This window comes from Chiroxiphia lanceolata, chromosome 3 (genome assembly GCF_009829145.1).
Source record: "Chiroxiphia lanceolata isolate bChiLan1 chromosome 3, bChiLan1.pri, whole genome shotgun sequence".
NCBI classification, from domain to species: Eukaryota; Metazoa; Chordata; class Aves; order Passeriformes; family Pipridae; genus Chiroxiphia; species Chiroxiphia lanceolata.
This window is the reverse complement of record NC_045639.1, coordinates 61,956,826-61,978,893: the sequence shown is the minus strand read 5'-3', so window position 1 is coordinate 61,978,893 and position 22,068 is coordinate 61,956,826. Positions and strand designations below refer to the sequence as shown.

Genomic DNA, 22,068 nt, shown 5'->3' with positions numbered 1-22,068 from the left:
ATTCTACCCCCATCCCACTGCAGGGAAGTGAGTGAACAGCTGAGTGGGGTTGAGCTGCCCATCTGGGTTAAAGAACTTTTGTAGCATCAATAAATAAACAAACAAAATATTTATAGGGTTTTGTTAGCTTAGTTGATTTGCCTTCCTGTAATTCACTAGTAAATAAAAGTATACCTTCTGTTCCTTTAAAAAAGGAGTGCTGGAGAGCGTAGTGTTTGTTGCTCAAATCAGCTAGTGTTACCTGCTAACCTTCTGTGCAGGTCCCCAGAAGGATCATATATTAAATACACTTTAAACAGAATATACATGGAAATTTCCTTGAAGGGTGATATCTGAAGAGCTAACAAAGGTAAAAAACCATGGCTCCAAATTTAATAACCACCTTACTTTTCACATAAACTTCTCTCCCAACAAAGAAGATGTCACAGATCATGGCTGTTAAGATTTTGGAGCAGTGTATATTAACAATACAAGATTTTTAAGGTACTTATACTCACATGCCAAAGCCACTTGACAGGGCTGGACAGCGAACAACATATGCATCATAATTACGAATTTTGAATATCTAATCACTATACAAAATCATGTATTCTGTAAATGAAAGGAGCATATCATTGAATAGTTGCCTACAAGAGCATAAACACCCACTGTCAGCCATCTCTCTTGATGCACCTCCCTAGTCCCATCCTGTGCTTATTAGGTGTTTAATGATTACCTCATACTGAGTAATGATGCCATTTGGATCCACAGGTTCCTTCCAGTTGAGGAAGATCTTATCTTCAAAAGGAGTTCCTTTCACTGATTTGGCAGGTATAGGGCCTGGCACTACAAACAAAATAAAACCTTTAAAAATAGGAAATTCAAGAGACAGAAAAACTAAAGAGATGACAGAACATCCTATTGAAACCAAAAGTGAACGCAGGTCTATTTTTATTAATATTCATTGAATGTAAAAGGCAGTGGTAGAGAGTATGAAAAAGCACTTCAAAGTGGTTTTTGTCATTTGCAGTGCAGAGAGCATGAAGTTGAAACGTTAACATCATCTGCATATACGGTTTTCAGAGCTTCATACAAAGTCAAATTGTCTTGTAGTATAGCCAGGGGAAACAGTTCAAGCCAGATTACAACTTCAGAAAACATCACTGAACTCTGTAATAAGCATATCTTAGGACAAGGGCTACATGGTTTTAAATTTCTTTCAAAGAGAAAAATCAAAGGCAAGGAAGAGTTTCTGTTATACAGCTTCTTCCAAAGGAGAGATATTCTTATAAAATAGTTCTCAATCACCCCTTCTTATGATTTGTTGTTTTAAAAGAAATCCTGATTTAAACAGAGGGCTGGAGATGGGGCAAACACAGCAGCTCAGCTGCCACTTCTTTCAGCCACTGACCTCTTTATGCTGTAGAAAGATCAAGACTGCTTACTTCAAATCTTTCCAATAAGAGATGTTTTCAAAGCTTTGAACTGAACTGCACTAAGATGACCCTACTTTCTTATTTTAAATGGAACCAATATCCCTGGTGTAATAACAAGTCTGATATGTCACCTCAGGCCTCTTTGCCCAAGTGATTCACAGCACCTGGTAATCCCATCAACACCAGGCAGAAGCTCGTAGTTATCTTGCATTACAGCTTACAAGATACTTTTGCCTACACATATGATTCCTTTTTAACACAGCAGCTCATCTAGATTTGAACAAATACATGCTGAAAGAAGGGGATGAGGATAAGAGAGTGCCTGAAGAAATTTCAACCACAAAGAAACACCCTCCTCCCCCCCAAGGAGAAAAAGTTGCCCAAATTTGCAGTCTTTCAATCAAAAATGTTACTTCTATTTAATTTATTTACATATATTTATCTCCCCTTCTTGGGTATTCGTTATCAAAGCAGACTAAAGTTTTGCACAGAGTAAAAATAAATTAAAACCTACTGGATCAAGGAAAGTGTCAGGCAGTGTGCTAGCAGCAGAAAGGAGTGAGTGGTCTGTCCCAACAGTAGGATTTATTTCAGTCTACATGCAAGCTATAAATGATGGCCTGACCCTTGGTACAAACAACATAATTTGGCACATTAATAATAAATTCATGCTGTCAAAAAAGCCCAGAAGTAAACAGATGAGACCTGTTTATCTACCTGTCAAATGAAGACTTAGGAGAAGTTAACTAAAATCACAGGCTGGTGCTTTGCTTCAGTGTCTCCATATAGACTAGGCAGTGGATGAAGGCTGACATGCCATGACAGCCCCTCTGTGCACTTCATGTCAGAGAGACCTTCTGTAAGTAACACTTTCATGGGAATGCACTACTGTTTTTCCTTACATCTCAAAAGAGGTATGAATATACCCTGATGCACATGACATTTTCCTTGGAAGACACATTCACATGTCTGTGTGTGCACATGTATATCTGTGTTTGGGAAAGAACATGCATACACACCAGGGCCTACACAGAATATGAAATTTGACATTAAAGCACATCAAAGTATGTGAGGTAAAAAGATCGCTCAAAAACATGCCAAATACTAAAAAAAAAAAGTTTCATATTCAGTTGAAACTAAGTGCAGGATTCTACATCTGAGGGTTGTATAAAGCCTCCTACACCTTCTGTTCAAACACCAAAGCAGGAGATGCCTCTAGGCTCATCACATCCCATGACTGTGTTTTCTTCTCCTCCAACATAAAATTTGATACTTGAGGCAGCAGCAGCAATGTTAAGTGACTGGAACTGCATGATCCCAGTTAGTTTCATACTTCTCGCTGGCATGGGAAGGGTACAAGAACAGAACCGAGTACAGCAATGAGCAGCTTGCTGGGAATCCCAGTTAAAATAAGGTCAGAAAGTAAAAGAAGGTGAGTATGTAGAAAAAGAGAACAGTAATTACCACAAACCTCACCCATCCCCACAGATTCATAAAAATGAAGCTTGGGATCAGCCCAAGTTATTTGAGAGCTCAACTGGAATTAAAACAGAGAAGCAAATAAAAGTTCAAGTGCCTAGAAAAAGGAATATAGTTTGAAGGACACATTTGGATAGTCCAAAATTATTTTTTCCTTTCCATTTTTCAGTTCGACCACAGTAAAAATGCCTTTAAATTGCACTGCTTTACCAAAGGGGTAAAGAGAAGTGAGAAAAGAGAAAAGTAGGAGCAAGAGAATTTGCTTTAAGAACACAGTATCTTCAGGTTAGTCAAAATAATGCCCTATCATCGTGTGAGACACAAGATTATTATATTATTGGGTTGGAACCAACTCAAGTGTGTGCATGTGGAGAGAAGAGACAGGTTGAATCCCACAGAGGTGAGGTAATGCTGTATCCCACGTCAGCCCCTGGGAGACCTCTGGGGTGACCCTGGATCAGCTGTCAGTCAAAGGCAGCCCAGGAGCACAGTGCACAGGAACCCCTAACCCAGCCTTAGATTGGTTCACACAGTGGGAGCACCACCCCTCACCCCACCCTGGAGCCCCAGAGTGGCCAATGGATTGGAAGTCACACCTGGGAGGGGTGGCCACAGAGGGCCAAAGCATGTAAAAACAGCAGCACATGGCCACCACTTCGCTTGAGACCTGCCACCTGCTCCGTGGCATCTTGACTTGCACAGTACTCTCTGGTGGTAGCTATGATCTTATCTTAATCTCTTTTCTCTCTCTTTCTTTACTCTTCCTTCTTCTCCTTCTCCTAAACTCCTTTCTTAATATTTTGGGTAACTTGGGACTGAATGGGTTCGATTTTGCTAAGTTGTATGGGTTAGCATGTGCTAAGTCATATGTTTGTGGAATACTCTGTTTTGGTTGTTCATTACCCTTTTAAACTTTTGCCAAGTTCCCTTATTTTCTAAAGTTATCAGTAAAAGCATCTCCTGGAAAATATGTGCTGCATCATCTCTTTACGCTGCCTCAAGGTATTAAAGGACCAAGGGCTTTTCAAAATATTTGGTGGGCAAATTTTTTTGAGCCTTTTATACTTTTAAAAGTAGAACTCCTTGTTGAGCTTGTTGCTCCAGTCCTGGGCTCTTATATATCCTCATTAGTGTTTTTATGTCTTTGTTCTCAGATCAGAATTAGTTACAAAGAGAAATTTTAAAAAGGCCAAAATTAGTAAAAAAATTCCCCAAACAAACAAAAACCACAAACAAAAGAACAACAGCAAGGTAATCTGCCAGTAACACTACCTTGAAGACTCAAACTGCATTTCTCCTTGTAGGCAGCCATTGCTGTATATTCCCTGTGAGTTACAGCAAGACTAAAGACTTCAGAAATACCTTAAACTTCATCTTTCCAAAACAGTGTTAAGAGTCTTCTGTTTATATGATGTTTATCAAGGACTCAGGTAAAGAACAGCCAGATAAATGTCATTCTTGTGTTGATAATAGCTTTCAGAAACCTCCTCACAAACAGCCCAAAAGACTTTTTTCAGGCTTGTGTGAGCGTGTTGAGAAGCCTCATCGCTCACCACAGCACCTCTTTGCTGCCTTCTCAGCTCCCATTCTTCTTTCTAGACAAGCTCTCACTCTTCCCTTTGGACTTACAGACAGTTTACATTTAAATCAAAACACTCAAGACTACTACAAGTGTATATTAAGGTGAAGTATATTAATTAACATTTTCTGTCATTGGCTAGGTATCTGAATAATTCAAAAAGTATAAGTAAAGAGTTGGACTCTGAGCTTTTGGCCTCTGCACCCTCTCTTTAAAAAGATTCTGGCCCCATTGATTTTCTTTCCATCTGCTTTCCATCTGTGAACCCACCATGTCTCAGTGACAGCAACAGTAAATACACTTTCCTTCCCATCATTATTCTATGCTAAACTTCCAACAAGTCAGGCTTTACACATATCTGAAGAAGTGAAATTATTTAGGTGGGTTTAACTATATGGGTTTCAGAAGAGATTTGGAACTTAAGCAAAGAAAAAAATCCTATAAAAAGTATACAGATATAAAATGCACATATATATAAAAGGAACATGAAATAAATTCAAATGGAATCTCAGCAAGGTTTTATAGGGCAAACAACACAAGCTCTTCTGTCATGATTTACATGCATCTCCAAAGCTTTTTAATGAAGCTATATGTTCATATAGTGAATAGCTGATAATCTTTTCTTCTATATGCATGTGAGATGGTGGACTTCTATAAATACTATGCGTAATAAAGGCACAAAACATCAATCTGACATCGGATCAACTAATTTTAGAGCAATATATTTGCATTAAATTATGTCACAATCACAAATAAATTGTTATTCACAAATAGTGTCACTTAAATGTTGTTCTACACTGACTTAATGGGAAATTTATATTACAATACATTACTTCTGGAAGAACAATGTATTAACTGACACCAACTACTATAAAAATGAATTTATATTGCTTCAGTTTTCCTGCTACAAAATAATGAAAGTGCATGTAAACAGAGTATTTTTATTATTATTATACTCCATGAAAGCCCTGCAGAGTATTACTATGCTCTGTGGTAAAAGTTATGTGCAGATATATGTGTGGTTATGTCAGGAAGAATTCCTTTGTTGTATTCAAAAAGGATAGCATATCAGCAGCAAACTTACAGCTTGCAAATTTGGACTAAGGTTTAAACAGAAGCAAATTTTAGATATTAAAAAGGAAAAAGAAAACCAGAATTCCTATTACTAGTCCTTACTGTATGAGCATTTACACCAAAGGTGGTGACAAAAAAAATAGTTCTCTGGAAATCGCTCAAGTTGGACAATTTGCAGAGAAGAACAAAATGATACTGAGTGCTATTGAGAAAAAACCTAATCTTATATTGACAGTCTCCTTTGGTGCACATGCTCCACTTGGCATTCCTTTTCCAGCCCCAGTGTCCCTGGAGCTGTAGGCTCTGTGGCTCTATGAACTCTAACCCTACTGGAAGCTTGTTGCTGAGGCTGGTGTCCACATCATGATGGGTGGCCCAGATTACATAGCTGTGAAGGCAGCAATGTTGGTGACCTGCTGTGCTCCACTTGGAATGTCTTTTCCAGCCCCAGTGTCCCTGGAGCTGTAGGCTTGCTGAGTCTCTGAACCCTAACGTTAAACCAAGCTTGTCATCAAGGGTAAGGTCCCTATTGCCATGGGTGGTCTAGATTACAAAAGTGTGGAGGCAGCAATGTTGGTGCCCTGCCGTGATCCTCTCGATATACCTTCTCCAGCCCTAGTTTCCCTGGAGTTGTAGGTTTTCTGGACCTCTGAACTCTAACCCAAACCCTAATGGAAGCTTGGTGCTGAGGCTGAGGTGCCCATCAACATGGATGGTCCAGATTCCAAAGGGTGTGGAGGCAGCAATGCTGGTGCCCTGCCATGATCTCCTTGGCATTACTTTTCCAGACCCAGTGCCCCTGAAGCCGTAGGCTTTCTGGCTCTCTGAACCCTAACCCTAACTGTAATGGAAGCTTGGTGCTGAGGCGCTTCCAGGGATGGTGATTCCACCACTTCCTTGGTCAGCTTCTTCCAATATCCAAACCCACGAGTTCTGGATTTGCTGAATTCAGGGGCTCAGGCACCTAATGTAGTATTTTATTTAACGCTTTTTTACACCAAGTGCTGACTTCAGTACTCCTCATTTCTGGGAATTGGAAATGTTTCTTCATTTCAGGGTGAGATAATCTCACATACTCACAGACCTTACAACTTTCTGAAAGTATGCAATTCAATATTCGGAGAGTGCTTTCAGCTAACACATGGCTTAGGAATACAAAAACTTGTGGGGCCAGGTGCAAGCCCTCATTTCATTGCAAAAACTCTATAGAAACAAGGAGAAGCAGTGGGTCCCTGTCATAGCACAGATAATGCTCTCTTCCCAAAGTGAAAGATGTTTCACTCTTAAAACACTCAAAAATTTCCTTGTTTTCATTCTCTTTTTGCACAACTTGTTTACCAGTGTCTCTCTCAAGGGCTTTATTTTTACATGGAGTACAGCTTTCTGAAATTACTATAACTTACTTTAAGATTAGTTCTAGCTTTGCATGTTACATAGAAATACTTAAACTACCAATTATTAAGATCTAGCTCTAGTCAAAAGAGAGCCTACTTTCAGACTGTCAGATATTCCTGGGCTTTGCTTTCTTGCAGATATTGAATTACAAGCTAATGAAACTGTCCTCATTTGTTAGTCATGGCTCCAAAGGTCTGAAGCATAGATTGTGACTCTTACCCCATTCTTCTACTAATTGTTTCTTGAATTAATTCTGCTCCTGGTACCATATGCGGCTAAGTTACCATTCAGCACTCGGGCAGGTCTGACAATTTTTGAAAGACCCACAACCCAGCTGCACAGCCTTACACAAATGTGAACCTTTTGTAAAAGACTACAAGAGATCCACCCTGCTGCACAGTGGAGCCTCACAGAAGTCCAAATTCCTCTGCTTTTAGGGAATTCCAGAAGTTCAGAAATTTGTAAAAGTCCTGACAGAAGAGAGGAGATGAGATGATCGATGTAGAGAGATGAAGGGAAAGATTAAAACAAAACAACAACACCTAAAGAGAAGAAAGGGACAGCTTGGAAGCATGAGTAAGTATGACAAGAAAACATGGCGTAGGCATCTCTATCTCCAACAGTCTATAAAGTTTTTGCTTGTTTAGCAAAAATGGCACTGAAAAGAATCCCACACTATAGAAAAGCTAACAAAAAACTAATTATCAATGTAAATATAAGAAAAGGAAACTAACATTGTTCTTTGCTACCACATTTTAAATATTATGAGGGGAAAATATCAATTTTTATTTTAGCATCTTTGATACCCAGATTCATGGCCTAACCACTGAATGTGTCACCACTAACATATATACATCTATTCTTTATTTCTTCCCAACTAAGGTAAGTTCACTTCTCTTGTCAATGAAACTTCATCAAAAGAATTTTAAAGACGAATCACAGAATATCTGGAGTTGGAAGGGACCTATAAGGCTGATTCAGTCTAATTCCCAAGTTCTCAAAATAACTTTAATTTGATGGGTGGCTTTCAAATAGTTAACAGAGAGATTCAGTTTGACTTGTGTTTCATGGACAGTTTTATCTATATATGCAGGGTGACAGCTATAATACTTTTATAGTTACCATTTTGGGGCTAATTAATACATTAATAGAAGACAACTTGCATCCTTCAGGACACATATTGTAACACACAAAGTCATTTCCTACCATCTGTCTAGACTAGACCTGGATGTAATTTCCATAAGAGCATTTACACATACCATCTTCATCTGTCTGGATAATGGTCTCCTCGCTCTCCTTCCTCCCTTCTGGGTTGGTTAAGATCATTTTGAGGCTGACATTTGTGTAGGGTGGCAAGTGATCCACGACGTGCTGGGGTGCTTTGGGGTCCATGTCCAAGCAGTCTGCTTTGCTCTCATTGTGTCCACAGAAGTAGTGGTAGCAGATAGTGACATTGAAAGTATGGCAGCGAGTGATGTTGTAACCCAGAGATTCCCAATCCACTGCGATGTGCCTGGCCTGGATCTCAGCAATCTTCAGTGTTTTTGGTGTTCTCATAGGTTCTAGAAAACAGAGTACAATGAAGAAAAACACTGTTAAAATTCTTCATCCTTGCACTGAACTGTAGCTGGTAGATGATACCTCCAGGAAAGTGAAAGTAAAGGAAGCACCCAACAAATAGACAAGTATCATCCTTTGCCCAGGTACCCTGAAGGGAAAAAAGCTGGCAGTCTTTTATTTCTTTTTACTTCATTCTCCTCTGTCCTCTCTTTGCAAGCTTTAATCCATGATTGAGACTTAGCAACAGTAAGAAAAAGAACTGTTAATTATCAGTGGAGCAATTCAAAGCAATTGAGAATACAGGCAGCAGATGCAAGAAAAGTGACCAAAAGGCCACACAGCTGTCACTGCTGGCTTCCCTTCTTGATTTCCCCCTTACCATTTGTTTTTTTTTTTTACCTGCATAAATTAGATAATACATCATAATGGTAAAGAGTGAACATTCATTACGTTATGATTTATCATGCCACCAAGCAACGCTATATACTAATTATACTAATTACCTTACTAAGCTAGCAGTTACAAAAATGATGCAGATATTAATTACTGTTTATTATTTTAGCAATGAAGCTATTCATTCAAGCAAACCCCCTCAGAAATAGTACAAAAAGCGCTTTTGGATATTCACATTGTATCCCAATTCCTTCAAATCACCAAAACTGTGCTTGGGCATTACTCTGAGTGAGTAATCTCTGACCTGCTCCCCAAGCTCAGCTGCTCTCCACACTTGCATTTCCACCAGTAGAGTATGTGATGCTCCCCAAGCTGTCATCAATCTTTCATTGTCTCTCTAGTGCATTTATTCCTCATGCAAGACTAACTTTTATTGTTGAACTTGATTAAAATGATTACACAATGAAAATCATGACCATGACTGTATATACTAGAGTTTCAGTGAAAATATACCTTGCTAATACAGGCTTTATCACCAGAGAAAATAAAGCCTGTTGTAGTACATAGCTTCAGCCTTGCGTCCTTGCTGTTTTAAGGTTAAAACAGTCGAGATTATCCAAGGAAGTGAAATATAGGATTTCTCTTTCTGAGCATAACCGTTCTTTGTAACTTGCATTTATGAGTTCCAACCAGGCAAAAACTAGCCAAAAGCACAGATGGTATACTGAAATAAGGAAATGTGAATCAGTGTAATCTATTCAGCATGCAGTTTGCCAGACAAATTGCAAACATTTAGTTTCAAACATCAAAACAACCAAATTCTAAATATAACATAAAGCTATTCCTAGTAACATGACAAGTGTTAAGGATTAAAAATTACTCGTATTTGTTCCCACGATCTATTCTTCCCTTTCTGGATTTTGAACAAGCATGTTACCTTTCCCCTTAAGTACTGATTTATCATATATACGGTGAAAAATACAAATGAATAAGTAGAATTCCTAGGCAGTAGCTTTCTGAACACACTATGCACTGTAACAATAGAGATTTGAAGTGGAAAGATAGCATTGAAAAGGTCCTTGAAAGATAAGAGACTTGAAGAGAAGGGGGGAAAAAGGGGTTTTATAGAGCAAACAAAGGCAAGTACAGGGAGGTGTGAGGCGGTCATGGAGAAAAAATGTACCAACGCAGTAGACCTACTGAAGGAGCTGGTAAGAGTCTTCAAAGAATCAGTATTCACTGCAAGCAAAAAACTGAAAACACTCAAGTGTCATAGAGGAAGATAACTGCTGAGACAAATATATATGCATATTTATATATATATATATATATAATCAGCCCTTTTCTCATCCGAATGACCTAGTTATACATACTCTGATTTAGAGTTTGAGGCCCAAAAGAGTAAACATATCCTTCACCAAGGAAATTGTTACAGGCTAAGTTTTCCTTCTAAAATGAAATGATTCTTCTCATTTTAATAATTTCCTCTTTATTCTACTAATCCAGGTTGTGCCTCCAACCACTCCCACCAGAGATGGAATTCAAACCTGAATTCAAAATTTATTGGAATTAAGACAACATAATACATGTTGTCTGATGATGAACGATGAAACTATTAATGTTTGAAGCCAACTGAACAGTAATGGAAAATATACTCCATTTTTCATCTTGCAGCTTTCAAGACAAGACTTAAACTGCATTTATGCTATGCCATACAGCACTTTCAAAAGAGAAGGAAAAAAAAATAAAAGCTTTGTTAATCTTGAAGAAAAATTATTTTACAATTCTATGCAAATTTTACAAATGTGTCACAGTATCAGAGGAGATACTGAAAAGCATTCTTTATTCACCTGTCAAAAAGGAAAGAATGAAAGACAGAGTGTGATCTCGCTTTCTCACAACTATTCCATTCTTTGGCAGAAATTAAACAACTTCTGCAATATCGAGGTGGTAATTAAAGTCTGCAGAGTCTCTCAACAGCTTTGGTAAACTCTGCCAACAGTCCCACTGCTCCTAAAATGGTGCTTTAAAAACACAATTTTCCTCTTGCTTCTGGGCAATGTTCATCTTGGGAATCTCTAGAGGTAAAGACCAATTGTTTTAAACTACCATACCACAAAGCCTCCATCTGTAACACCTCAGTAGAAAGCAATAATCAAATAATTACTTTTCTCAGATAAAACACTATTGAATTTTTGAGTAGGCTTCCCAAAAATCTCAGCCATCTCATTAAAAATAACTTTTAACTCTTGATGGGGGTGAAAAGAAGTGTTCATCTGCTTTTTTTTTTCCATTTTCCCATCACAATTTAGGGTTTGTGTTTCACTGAAATATTTCCTTAATCCTACTGGAATATAATTTCAATTCATGCATTCTCTTCTGATCTCTGGATATTCTCTCAGTACTGCTAATTCCAGTAATTCAATTCACATCTTGTCTTTCACGTGCTTTCCCATCTTTCCTCTTTCATTCTCATCTAGAACTTTTATCCAAAATACATGGATTTTCAAGCCCATGACTTCTCACTTCTTTGTTGAACTACCCAAATCAAATCAGCACCCTATGCCAAAGAGGGAAGAAAAAAGATGCTCTCAATATACCTGTTCATTCCTTGACCTGTCTGTTGGAGTTTCAATAACAGTGGCAGAAGGCACTTAATATTTTTCAAACGTTAATCTACCAATTACCCCTGTGAGATATGTAAGCAATGTTAATCCTTTTCTGTGAGGAGAAAGAGGCACAAAAAAGGTTAATAGCTTGTTCAAAGCTCCACAGTGATTTACTGCCAGGGCCACAAGAAAACTGAACAGTAACCAGTGCTCTGGCCATCAGATAGCAGCAGCTAGCAGCAACAATTCAGAGACCTCATTTACAATTTATGTACCAATGCTTCCACCAAAATGCTAACTCCAATACTCAACTTTAGTCCTTTTTTTAAGAGTTTGGGGTTTTTTTTTCAGATTTTCTTAAAACAAGTTTGAAAAAGAAACTGCTCAGACACTAAGTGAATATCTGAGCATAAGGACATGTTATTTGAAAAACAATAATTTTGTTTATTAATTTAGAAAGATTTCTTGTTTCAGAGCTTTGAAATTTAATGAAACAAGTTTGGGTTGTTTTGGGTTTTTTTGCATTAAATCTTGTATTTAAATTTAAAATTTTGGGGAGAAGATATTTGTAATCTACTTTTTTCAAGCCTTTTTTTGCCAGAAGAAAACATACTTAACACTGGAGGAAGTTCTTTGTGGTGATAGCAGAAAGTACGTTGACTTCTGTTGTTGCAGGAAATTCATATCCTGTGACTGTATCAAGCTCTTAAACACAAACATCCTGACTAGAAGAGTTAGGTCTTCAAACAGAAATACGGCAACAAGGTATATGGAAGATTTGGTGGTGGTGGCAGTGTTGACCTGTAGATTCTCCTGAGCCCCTCTAACGATGACAGGCTCCCTTCTACCAGACTGTCTGCCCACGGGCTGCTGCTATGACCTCCACCCCATTCCCACCTCTGCTTATGGCCAGCTTCTCTCTCTGCCCTTTGCTTTTAATGCTTGGCAATACCCAGCTCTGTTATCTCCCTTCTCCTCACCCCTGCTTTATCTCTTGGCAAACAAATACTACCAAGTGTTCACTAACTCATATCCATCATCCAATCTGACTGCTTTTACTCTCAATGAACCGATTAAAAACAGAGGCATTGAGAGAATATCAAAAGAACAGAAAAACCCAGAATGATAAGGGATCTCTACATTTATACAGATTACTAAATCTTCAATCCTTATCCAGAAACCTTATAAAAGAATTACATGTACGTGGCACTCAATGGCAACAATTTATGGATCAAGAAGATTTAACCCAACCTTATGGGATAAAATAAAGAACATCTTAGTAATTCTCCAAAGGTTAATAATCCAGAGATAGATGGCAAAAGAGACAGAACCTGTTGACCCTATACCACCTCTCAACTGCACAGTGATTTAATACAATGCTCCAGATAAAATGAAATTCAATTTCTTTAGTACTTGATAAGCAACACATGATATGACAGGTCAATATTGAGCCCCTTTGTAGAGATTATCTTCACTTACACAGAGATGAGAGTGAAAACAAAAGCCTTCACAGCTGCTGAAGCAGCAAGGTCAGAGCATGCATTTTCTCAGAAACTGTTCTTAATGATAATACATATTAGCCTGCTGTCAATCAGAAACAAACATAAGTCCCAAAAGTTTTGACAAAAATCCTATGCAATGAGGCCAGTAAAATATGACAAGTCCTCTGATTTTCCTGCCTTTCCCCAGAAATTCTAAATATTGACTGCAATACAGTTTCATTTAGATTTACCTGGTCGGGAAAGAGGAATTAGACCTTCAAACTGGCAGACAGAATGCACATTTGTTCAAATGAAATGGAAAACAATCACATAAATATTAAAGCACAAACATTTCAGATAAAGACGGTGCTTCTTGGAAACCACCGTATCCTGTCTATACACTGGGTATTCTTTAACTGGAGTTGGCTTTTAGATCCTTCCTCCCCCTTGAACTCTTTCTAGTTTGCCATTACACTGAGGAGCTGACTTCAAATTCCTGCTTTAACTACATTGACTGAAATTCATATCAAGTTTAAGAGTGATCCAGGCTGTCTTCATCGGTGACACTGGAGGTGAAAACCAACTGGACTTGGAACGTGTCATATCACACAAATTTGTGTGTTCGTGGGAACTACAGAGATGTACGGGGCTTATATTAAATAAAAACCCTGACATACAAAAGCAAATGTATGACCATTATTTAAAAAGTACAGTAAATTTTGTTTAAGGTAGTAACCCCATAATTTAAAGCAGTGTTTCTGCCAGAGGCTCTTTTAATTATTTTGCCCTTACATTTTAAAACGAAAATTACACAGAAAAAAAAGTCCTCATATTTCCTCTAATATTCTCAGTCTAAACAGTCACTAGAATTCCCTAGGCTTTTCTTCTACGAGAACATGAGCCTCTTTGTCCTGTGGCTTCTCCTGACCTTTCCAGGGTAACTCTTTCCTTGGCACATGGGAAATAAAAGAGGATTATTCTAAGATGTCACTGTGGCTCCTGCTGCTTCCTTGGTTCATGTAAGGTCCTACAAAAACAAAATGTTCCCAAAACTAAAAAAAAAAAAAAAAAAAAAAAAGTTACAGTCCTGTTGCTTTAAAGAATTCTTCTAAAAGAACCCTGATAAGAACCTGGAAGAAAGGTATGAGTGAAAAGTTACAACAGAAGTACAACCCAAACCAGAATAACTGTCAGATGTGCAGTAAGAAAACAATAAACAAAGGTTTCTGCCTTGTTCATTTCAGCTGCATTACTCTCAATTATTACTTTTGTTATTAGTGAATGATAAATCAAGCAATGTTTTTTTGTACAGATACTAAGATAATAAACTTGATTAGGACTGTTGAATGTAGAAGCAATGTAGAAGCATATGACTCATTAAAAAGGATCGAACTAGAGTTACACATTTCAAGAGACAGCCACAATCTGAGCAAGAACTATGCACATCAACTGTGATCACTTCTGAACTTCTGTGGATGATCTGCTGTTGTCAAATGAGCATACTATAATAAATTATGTTACGAACAAAGCTAGCAAAAATCCCTAGGTTAGGTAAACTGTCCTAGAATATCCATGATGAAGCCCCTATGTTTCAAGGATTATTAATCTACAAATCCAAAAGAATTTAGTTCAGACTAACTCCCAATAACTCCACTATTTAACAATATGATGACAATACAGGAAGATCTTTCAAACATTCCAGAAGTGCCATGCATTTCAGCCTAATCTTCATGAACCAGTCTGTCTTTATGACAGAATAATTCTTGCCAATTCTACTCAAGTTTCTAGCCTGTAACTCTGGCAGACTTTTTACCATTTCTAAGTAGAGTTAAAGGATAGCTTTTAAGTAAAGGTTTAAATCAATTATCAGCATCTGCCTCAATTCCTTAACAACTACTTATTGATAGTTCATGAACTACTTATCTTCAGTCAGGGACTCTTCTACCTACCTATGTATATTCCAAGCCAAAACCATGCCACATTATATTACCAGCTGGATCAATATAGCCTTCTCATATGTTATTAGAATAAGTTACTATTCCAGATATTCCAGTGTTGGAGTATCTGCACTCACTCACTCTCATAATGTACAAAAACTAGGACAGCTGTCTCATGTGTAAATGCAGGTTGGAAAGTCTAACTGAGGTACTTGGTGGTGGGGTTTTTTTGTTTGGTTTGTTTGTTTGAAGGGTTTTGGGGGGAGTTTCAAATCTTGTTCCATGTCAGTAGAGACCTGATTTTAGGGAGTCACATTTGGAAATTCAGGACTTCAATCTTTTTAAACTTAGAAGCATTAAGAAATAGTGAACATCAAAGAAAGAGAAGCTAAATGTAATTGACAGAAGTAGTACAATTTGAAGTCTTTTCAGCACTCTGACAGGAAAGGAAAAATTAATAGGTACATATTCCCAAAATAAAAAAATCAAAGGGATTACTGGGCATGTCCCTTCTCAAATATGTAACACATACAGAATACAGAATAAATCCATATACAGATGCAAATACAAAATGAATCCACTTTGTGTGCATTAGTATGTCCATCTATTCATCACGTGAAATATGAACCCAGAACAAATGAAACTATGGTATAAACACTGTACTAGCACAGAAGATTTATTTTGGTGCAAACAAAGGTTATAATGCAATTGCATGAAAATCTATGAGCTTTTTCTCTTTTCACTTCATCTAGCAACTGACCTATTAAGCCAGTTTACAAATTTCTTATTGACTACATATCTCAGAGAGCTGAAGAAAGCATCTGAATTATTACGTAGATAATCAGCTCTACTACACTAGTTTCAGTAGCAATGAGGGGATATTCAATATATTTTAGGACGTACCTGTTTGGATGCAAAATACAGCTGTCCCTGCATCAGAAGTATAGTAAAGACATAAATATAACTGCACTACAGACAATTATTTGCCCATTTCCTCTTGATAGTACATTTATTCTATTGCTTCCATGCATGACTAACAGTTTGTGCATCCTTAGCATGTAATCAATAGCTGCAGAGTCTGGTATTAGCTTGAGAGATTAGACATCCCTTGATAATAAATTCCATTGATTTCTCCAGTTTAGCTTAGCTGCAGAAATTCACTTTCCTTTTTTATTTTTTTTTTTTTAAGTCTGAGTTTAAATTAAAGGGAGATATATAGTCTAGGAAGGGAGAGGAAAAGCTGGCATGACCTCTTTAAGCTCATTCTTCCAAATAAACAAAATTTATCTGGTGGTGTAAAACATGGATCAGCATATCAGCAGCCATCAGACTGCAAGAGCAAACACAGGGAAAGCCTGCCATTATAAAATTCCTAGGAAACTTGTCTAGGACTACAATTGTGAAGTTTAATTGTGTAAAGTCATTTACAAAATTAATAGTGATAGGGAAAAATTAATCTTTGACTTTAAATATTAGTGGCATGGCTATATTAAATCAGAGTGGAAGACATCATCTAAAACAATAACAATTATATTATAAAGAATATATTGCAAAAGAATATATAATGTGTACTTACACACACACGTATACACTTTTTACCTACCTTAACAGTGAACCAAAGTATTAAACTCTATGAAGAAAGCATTTACAAACATTTATTTGAATATAAATAAATCACCAGTTTGCTTAGGTGATATATTTTTCATTTCTTTCCAATGCACATTCATAAATATGTTTTTATGGTTTTGTTTACAAACAATATATTTGGGAGCTTAGGATGTTATGAGTATTAAGCAAAATGACTAAGTTGGAGTAATGTGAATAAGCTAAATAAGAATTTTCTATGGATATCGTTAAAGCTTCAGTTCCTTTCTCCTGTACATAAAAATTTCAGTCCTCCAAGTTAGGAAGCATAAAAATCATCCTATGAAATAAATAAAAAAAAAGTGGAATATAGTCTATAATAAATAAATAGTAAGCACAGAAGGGAGACTTAGACTGTGAATAAAGTTAGGGCCTCTAAAGTCACCTCTGATGACTAAAAATTGAAAACTGCAGGGAGCAGTTATGACACACATTTAAAACTTGTACGTTTATACATGTGAGTGCATGTACACTCACAGAGTGCACATATGTTCATTTCCCCACATGCAGACAAAACACCCATCAAAATTCATCCTTTGTCTCTGTACACCTACAGAAATGGTCTAAATCCAATTTTCTCCTGGTCCCATTTTGTCCCATCTGGATCCTGCAGCCCCTGTGGCCCTGGCTGAAACCATCCACACTGCAGTCCACTCCCTACAACCCACAAGGCCTTGAATTTCTATCTGCGTCACAGGCCATGAACTTGCCCTTCAAATGTTGTGTTTGTATGGTAAAACCAAGAAAAAAGTGTTGTTGCATCTCAGTCTGGCTTCTTTCGCAAAATCAATATATACCATTACATATCACAAAATGTATATATTGTTTAGTGACAAATGCATATGATAAAAATTGGCTGAAACACAAATCCAATAAGTGGCCTTAAACCAGAAATGACACTGTATCATACAATGCATCTGCTTTATACATCTTGTTCTGTCAGAGAAAATAGTCCAGGTATTTATTTTTAAATGTTGAATCACCAAACCTATAGCTTCTATTGTATAAAGAAGTTTTTCTTAAGCAGTTGGAAATCTATTTAACAAATTGTCTTCATTTTCTTCATTGGTTCATACAAAGTTAAGAACACAAGTTGATAATATAAGCAAGTTTGCTTTCTTTGGACAAAAATAACACAGGTGGGCAAAGAAGAATTCCTCTAAGATTAAAATCTTGGATAAAATCAGAGGCCATTTTCAAAGGTATGTAGAAAACTGCTATATATTCTAAAAATGTTGTTAAGGACCCAAGAGGTCAACTCTTCTTTTTAAGGTAGATACCTCATTACCATGAAATTTTACGGTCTTTGAATTTTGGTGACATATTGTTACTTAAGTCACACAGTCATCTGCAAAAACTTGACTAAAAAAACCTTCTCAATCTATTGGTCAATCACCACTGCCAAGTGACTACCACAATCCAATACTCGTGCCAATATGAATAATCTTCTTAATCTGTTATTTCTTTACAGATATTTTACACAACAAACCACTTTCTGTGCATTTTAAGCATTCCAATTTCAATTCAACTGTCCCTTGATGTACCTATGAGAAAAAAATCCACATTCTTGAGTAAACAGGGAAAGTACTGTTTACAATTTACTAATGAAACAGTCATGGTGTTTTCATTAGAAAATACAGTCAAAAGTTGATAATTTCCAGAGAAAGGGTGTTTTTTTCCTGAAAAGTTCTTTAAAACTTTCAGTGCTTTCAAAAAGGAAAAATGATGATAAGAAATATTTACTTTTCACATTGACTTGCTCTGTCTGGGCAAAATGGACATGGCATCAACTCTCATTCCTACCACCATCTGGCTGTGAAGGTTTGCAAGGTCATGGGAAATGGAACCTAACCCTGCAAACCTTTTATTCCTGGAGCTGCCTTTGCTCAACAGAAGCAGGGCTCTGCAGAAGTGAGCTCACAGGCACCTCTTTGCTACTGTGAAACATGGTCCCTGTGACAAAAAACATAAGAACAACAAAAAGAACTTAGAGGCACTAGCAAACTGGGGAAGTGTTTTCTAAAATAGGCCATGAAATTCAGAAAATACTTTTCCATTTAGCTGCATAAAACACTCAAAAAATTGCTCTGCTGCTTCACTTTCAGCCAGCTAGTGTTCCACCAAGCTATTGTTTCCTGTCCAAGCAAAAACTTGGAAATCATAAAGTAATTCACCCTACAGTAAAAGAAGGTAATCTATTTTAGAAACAATTTTCTCTTTGCAAACTTCCTCCGAGCAGTTCTGGTTCATTCCATGATCCCAAGACACAAAAATGCTCCTGAAAAATGATCTTTAAAGTATTTTCAGAGAATCACAGAATATGCTGAGTTGGAAGGGAACCACAAGGATCAGAGTCCAACCCCTAACCCTGCACAGGACTATCCCCAAGAGTCACACCATGTGCCTGAGAGTATTATCCAAATGCTCTTTGAACTCTGTCAAGCTTGGGGCTGTGATCACTTCCCTGGGGAGCCTGTTCCAGTGCCCAACCACCCTCTGGGCGAAGAACCTTTTTCTAATATCTAACCTGAACCTCCCCTGGCACAACTTCAGGCCATGGGTCCTGTCACTAGTCACCACAGAGAAGAAATCAGTGTCTTCCCCTCCTCTTTCCCTCACGAGGAAGTTGTAGACTGCAATGAGGTTTCCCATCAGTCTCCTCTTCTCCAGGATGAACAGACCAAGTGACCTCAGCTGCTCCTCATACGGCTTCTCCTCAAGGCCCTTCACCATCTTTGTTGCCCTCTTTTGGACAATCTCTTTCTTATATTGCAGTGCCCAAAACTGCACACAATATTCATGGTGAGGCCACACCAATGCAGAGCACAGCGGGACAATCCCCTTCCTTGACCAGCTGGCGATGCTTTGCCTGATGCCCCCAGGACATGGTTGGCCCTCCTGGCTGCCAGGGCACTGCTGACTCATATTCAACTTGCTGTCGACCAGGACCCTCAGGTCCCTTTCCGTGGCACTGCTTTCCAGCATCTCATTCCCCAGTCTGTACGAATATTTAGGATTGCCCCATCCCAGGTGCAGAATCCATCACTTTCCCTTGTTGAACTTTATATAGTTGGTGATATTGCCCAGTCCTCTAATTTGTCGAGGTCTCTCTGCAGGGCCTCCCTGCCTTTGAGGGTGTCAACAGGTCCTCCCAGTTTTGTATCGTCTGCAAATCTGCTTAGTATCCCTTCCAGTCCTGCATCCAAGTCATTTATGAAGATGCTGAAGAGCACAGGGCTTTAGATGAAGCCCTGCAGAACCGCACTAGTGACAGGTCGCCAGTCTGATGTCACCCCATTCACTGTTACCCTCTGTGCTCAACCCATGAGCCAATTGCTCACCCCCCACATGATGTGTTTATCCAGCTGTGTGCTGGACATTTTGTCCAGAAGGATTCAGTTGACAGTAAAGCTGGATGAGTGATAACAGAAAAAGGTGGCAAACCCAGCAAAAGAAAAACAATTTTTAGATTGAATAATAACTTCTCCTCTTCCTCCACATAAATTAGGTGTTTTTATAAAAAGTGATTAATTAACAAGCAAATGATCTTTCTTTATAAAGAACAGATGGTGCTGTTAAATGCAAACCGAACAAACCTACTTTTCAGTCACATGCAAATGTAAAGGATTAGTTCTTCCCTTGCAGGAGTCATCGCCCCTTATTTGTGTTTTGGGTGTACTACTTGTACATCACCTTTGTGTTTTCTTGTTCTAGATACCCATCTAGCAATATAGCTAGTTCAAGCTGTCAATCATATTCAGTAATTTTACCACGTTCTGACTTTCAAAAAGATATTGTACTAGAACAGTTGTCTTGGCTTCACTGTTATGGTGAAGCAACTGCCAATGTGCTACCCTAATCAGCTCTGCTGTAACAGTCACCCAAGAGAGTGTCAATCATTCATGCTGAGTAAGTGGAGCATTAAATTATTTTTTTATGCCTGTGTTGTACATGCTGAATCACTGTCATCATACAATCACAACAGCATGCTAAAAAGGAAAGGTAGCCAATTAGTCAAGTCAAGACCACACTGGTGAATGCAGTATTAATTTGGAAGTGCAGGCTAATTGCTGGACACCACCATTATGTCACTTAAATCAAATTTATTGCCGAGTCTAGTAAATGTTTAAGAATAAAAAGAACAACAATCCCTTCCTCCCACTTTTTGTTGTCCCATCTTACTGCTAACCTTTTGGAGATCAGCATAATGAGCACACATGCAATCTGCAATCATCTTGTCTTGTAACTACAATCATCCCACCAGCTCACGACATTTACTGACAGCCATGATAATTTGCAGGATTAAGCATCTCCTGTAAAATGTTTAAAAATACAAAATTCTTCAGAGCTGGTTTGAAGACTTTTATGACTAGCAATGAAGTGGGCTTTTTTTAACTTACATTCCAAATATACCTGACACTTGACAGCTTCTGCATTGCTTTTTGAGCTAATTCTATTCATATCCATTTCCATTCATACCAGCTAATGATGCCAACCTTATTCTGCCACTGGCCATGTTCTCCATAACCATCTTCTCATTTTTTCCTTGATTTGAACCTTGAAGTTATGGCAGCTCTTGCCTTCCAAAATTCACTTGCTACTTTAATATTCAGGCAAAATTATAACATTACTATTGAGCTATAATAAGGACATGCGCTAACAGTCAGAAAAAACAACCACCAAAAAAACCCCAAGCACATTTGCCTTTCCCAGAAACCCTTCACTTGTTGCTTTTGACTTGGATATCTGGAAGGCAGATTAAATCATGACACCATAGAACAATTCAGCTTCAAGGGGACCTCTGAAGGTCATATAACCCAATCTCCTGCTCAAAGCAATTGTATGAGATTGCTTAGGAACTTATCCAGTCTATTTCTGGATATCTCCAAGGAGGGAAAGTCTACATTCTCTCAGGACAGCAGGCATGGAAGGTATATAGGAAATATAAATATGACTTCAAGACTTAAGATGATTTGCAACTATCTGGTGTTTGGAACAAGACAGAAAAGCAGAGAATTCCAAAATTCCCTAAAAAAAGTCAGATTTTTTTAAATCTTTCTTCACAGCATCTGGCACTGGCCTCTATTAGATAACAAGGCTGCAGGCCTTGCTTCACTGTGCTTCACCTTGTTTGACACACAACTTTGCAGTGTGCAGAATATCAGAATCATTGCTTCCTATTAAAAATATTGGTTTTAACTGCATTATTTAAGATAAATGTGCAAAAAAAAAAAAAAGTTGAACAGAAGTATTCAGGTCTCCTCTTTTCAAACCACCTGGATGTAGCACTTAGAGCCATGCTTTAGTGGTGGACTTGGCAGCATTAGGTTTATGGTTGGACTTGATGATCTTAAAGGACTTTTCCAACCTAAATGATTTCATGCTAGAGAACAGAAGTGATCAATTTACTGTACTCTAATCTGTATATTTCCCACCATTCTTTAGAGATATTTGGCAAGGGGCAGACATTTAAGTAAAATGGGTTGGGGTTGTCCTGTTTAA

General features: G+C 37.9%; 1 protein-coding gene across 15 annotated transcripts in view; it reads right to left on the bottom strand.

The window, feature by feature from the left end:
* PTPRK (protein tyrosine phosphatase receptor type K) overlaps positions 1 to 22,068 on the bottom strand; it is a 391,962-nt gene that overhangs the window by 85,088 nt on the left and 284,806 nt on the right. For all 15 annotated transcript variants that reach the window (XM_032681705.1, XM_032681692.1, XM_032681696.1 and 12 more), the window contains exons 8-9: positions 8,202 to 8,504; positions 716 to 825 (exon numbers count right to left, since the gene is read on the bottom strand). In XM_032681705.1, coding sequence (XP_032537596.1) covers positions 716 to 825; positions 8,202 to 8,504 — 413 coding nt within the window. The remainder of the gene's footprint in view (positions 1 to 715; positions 826 to 8,201; positions 8,505 to 22,068) is intronic.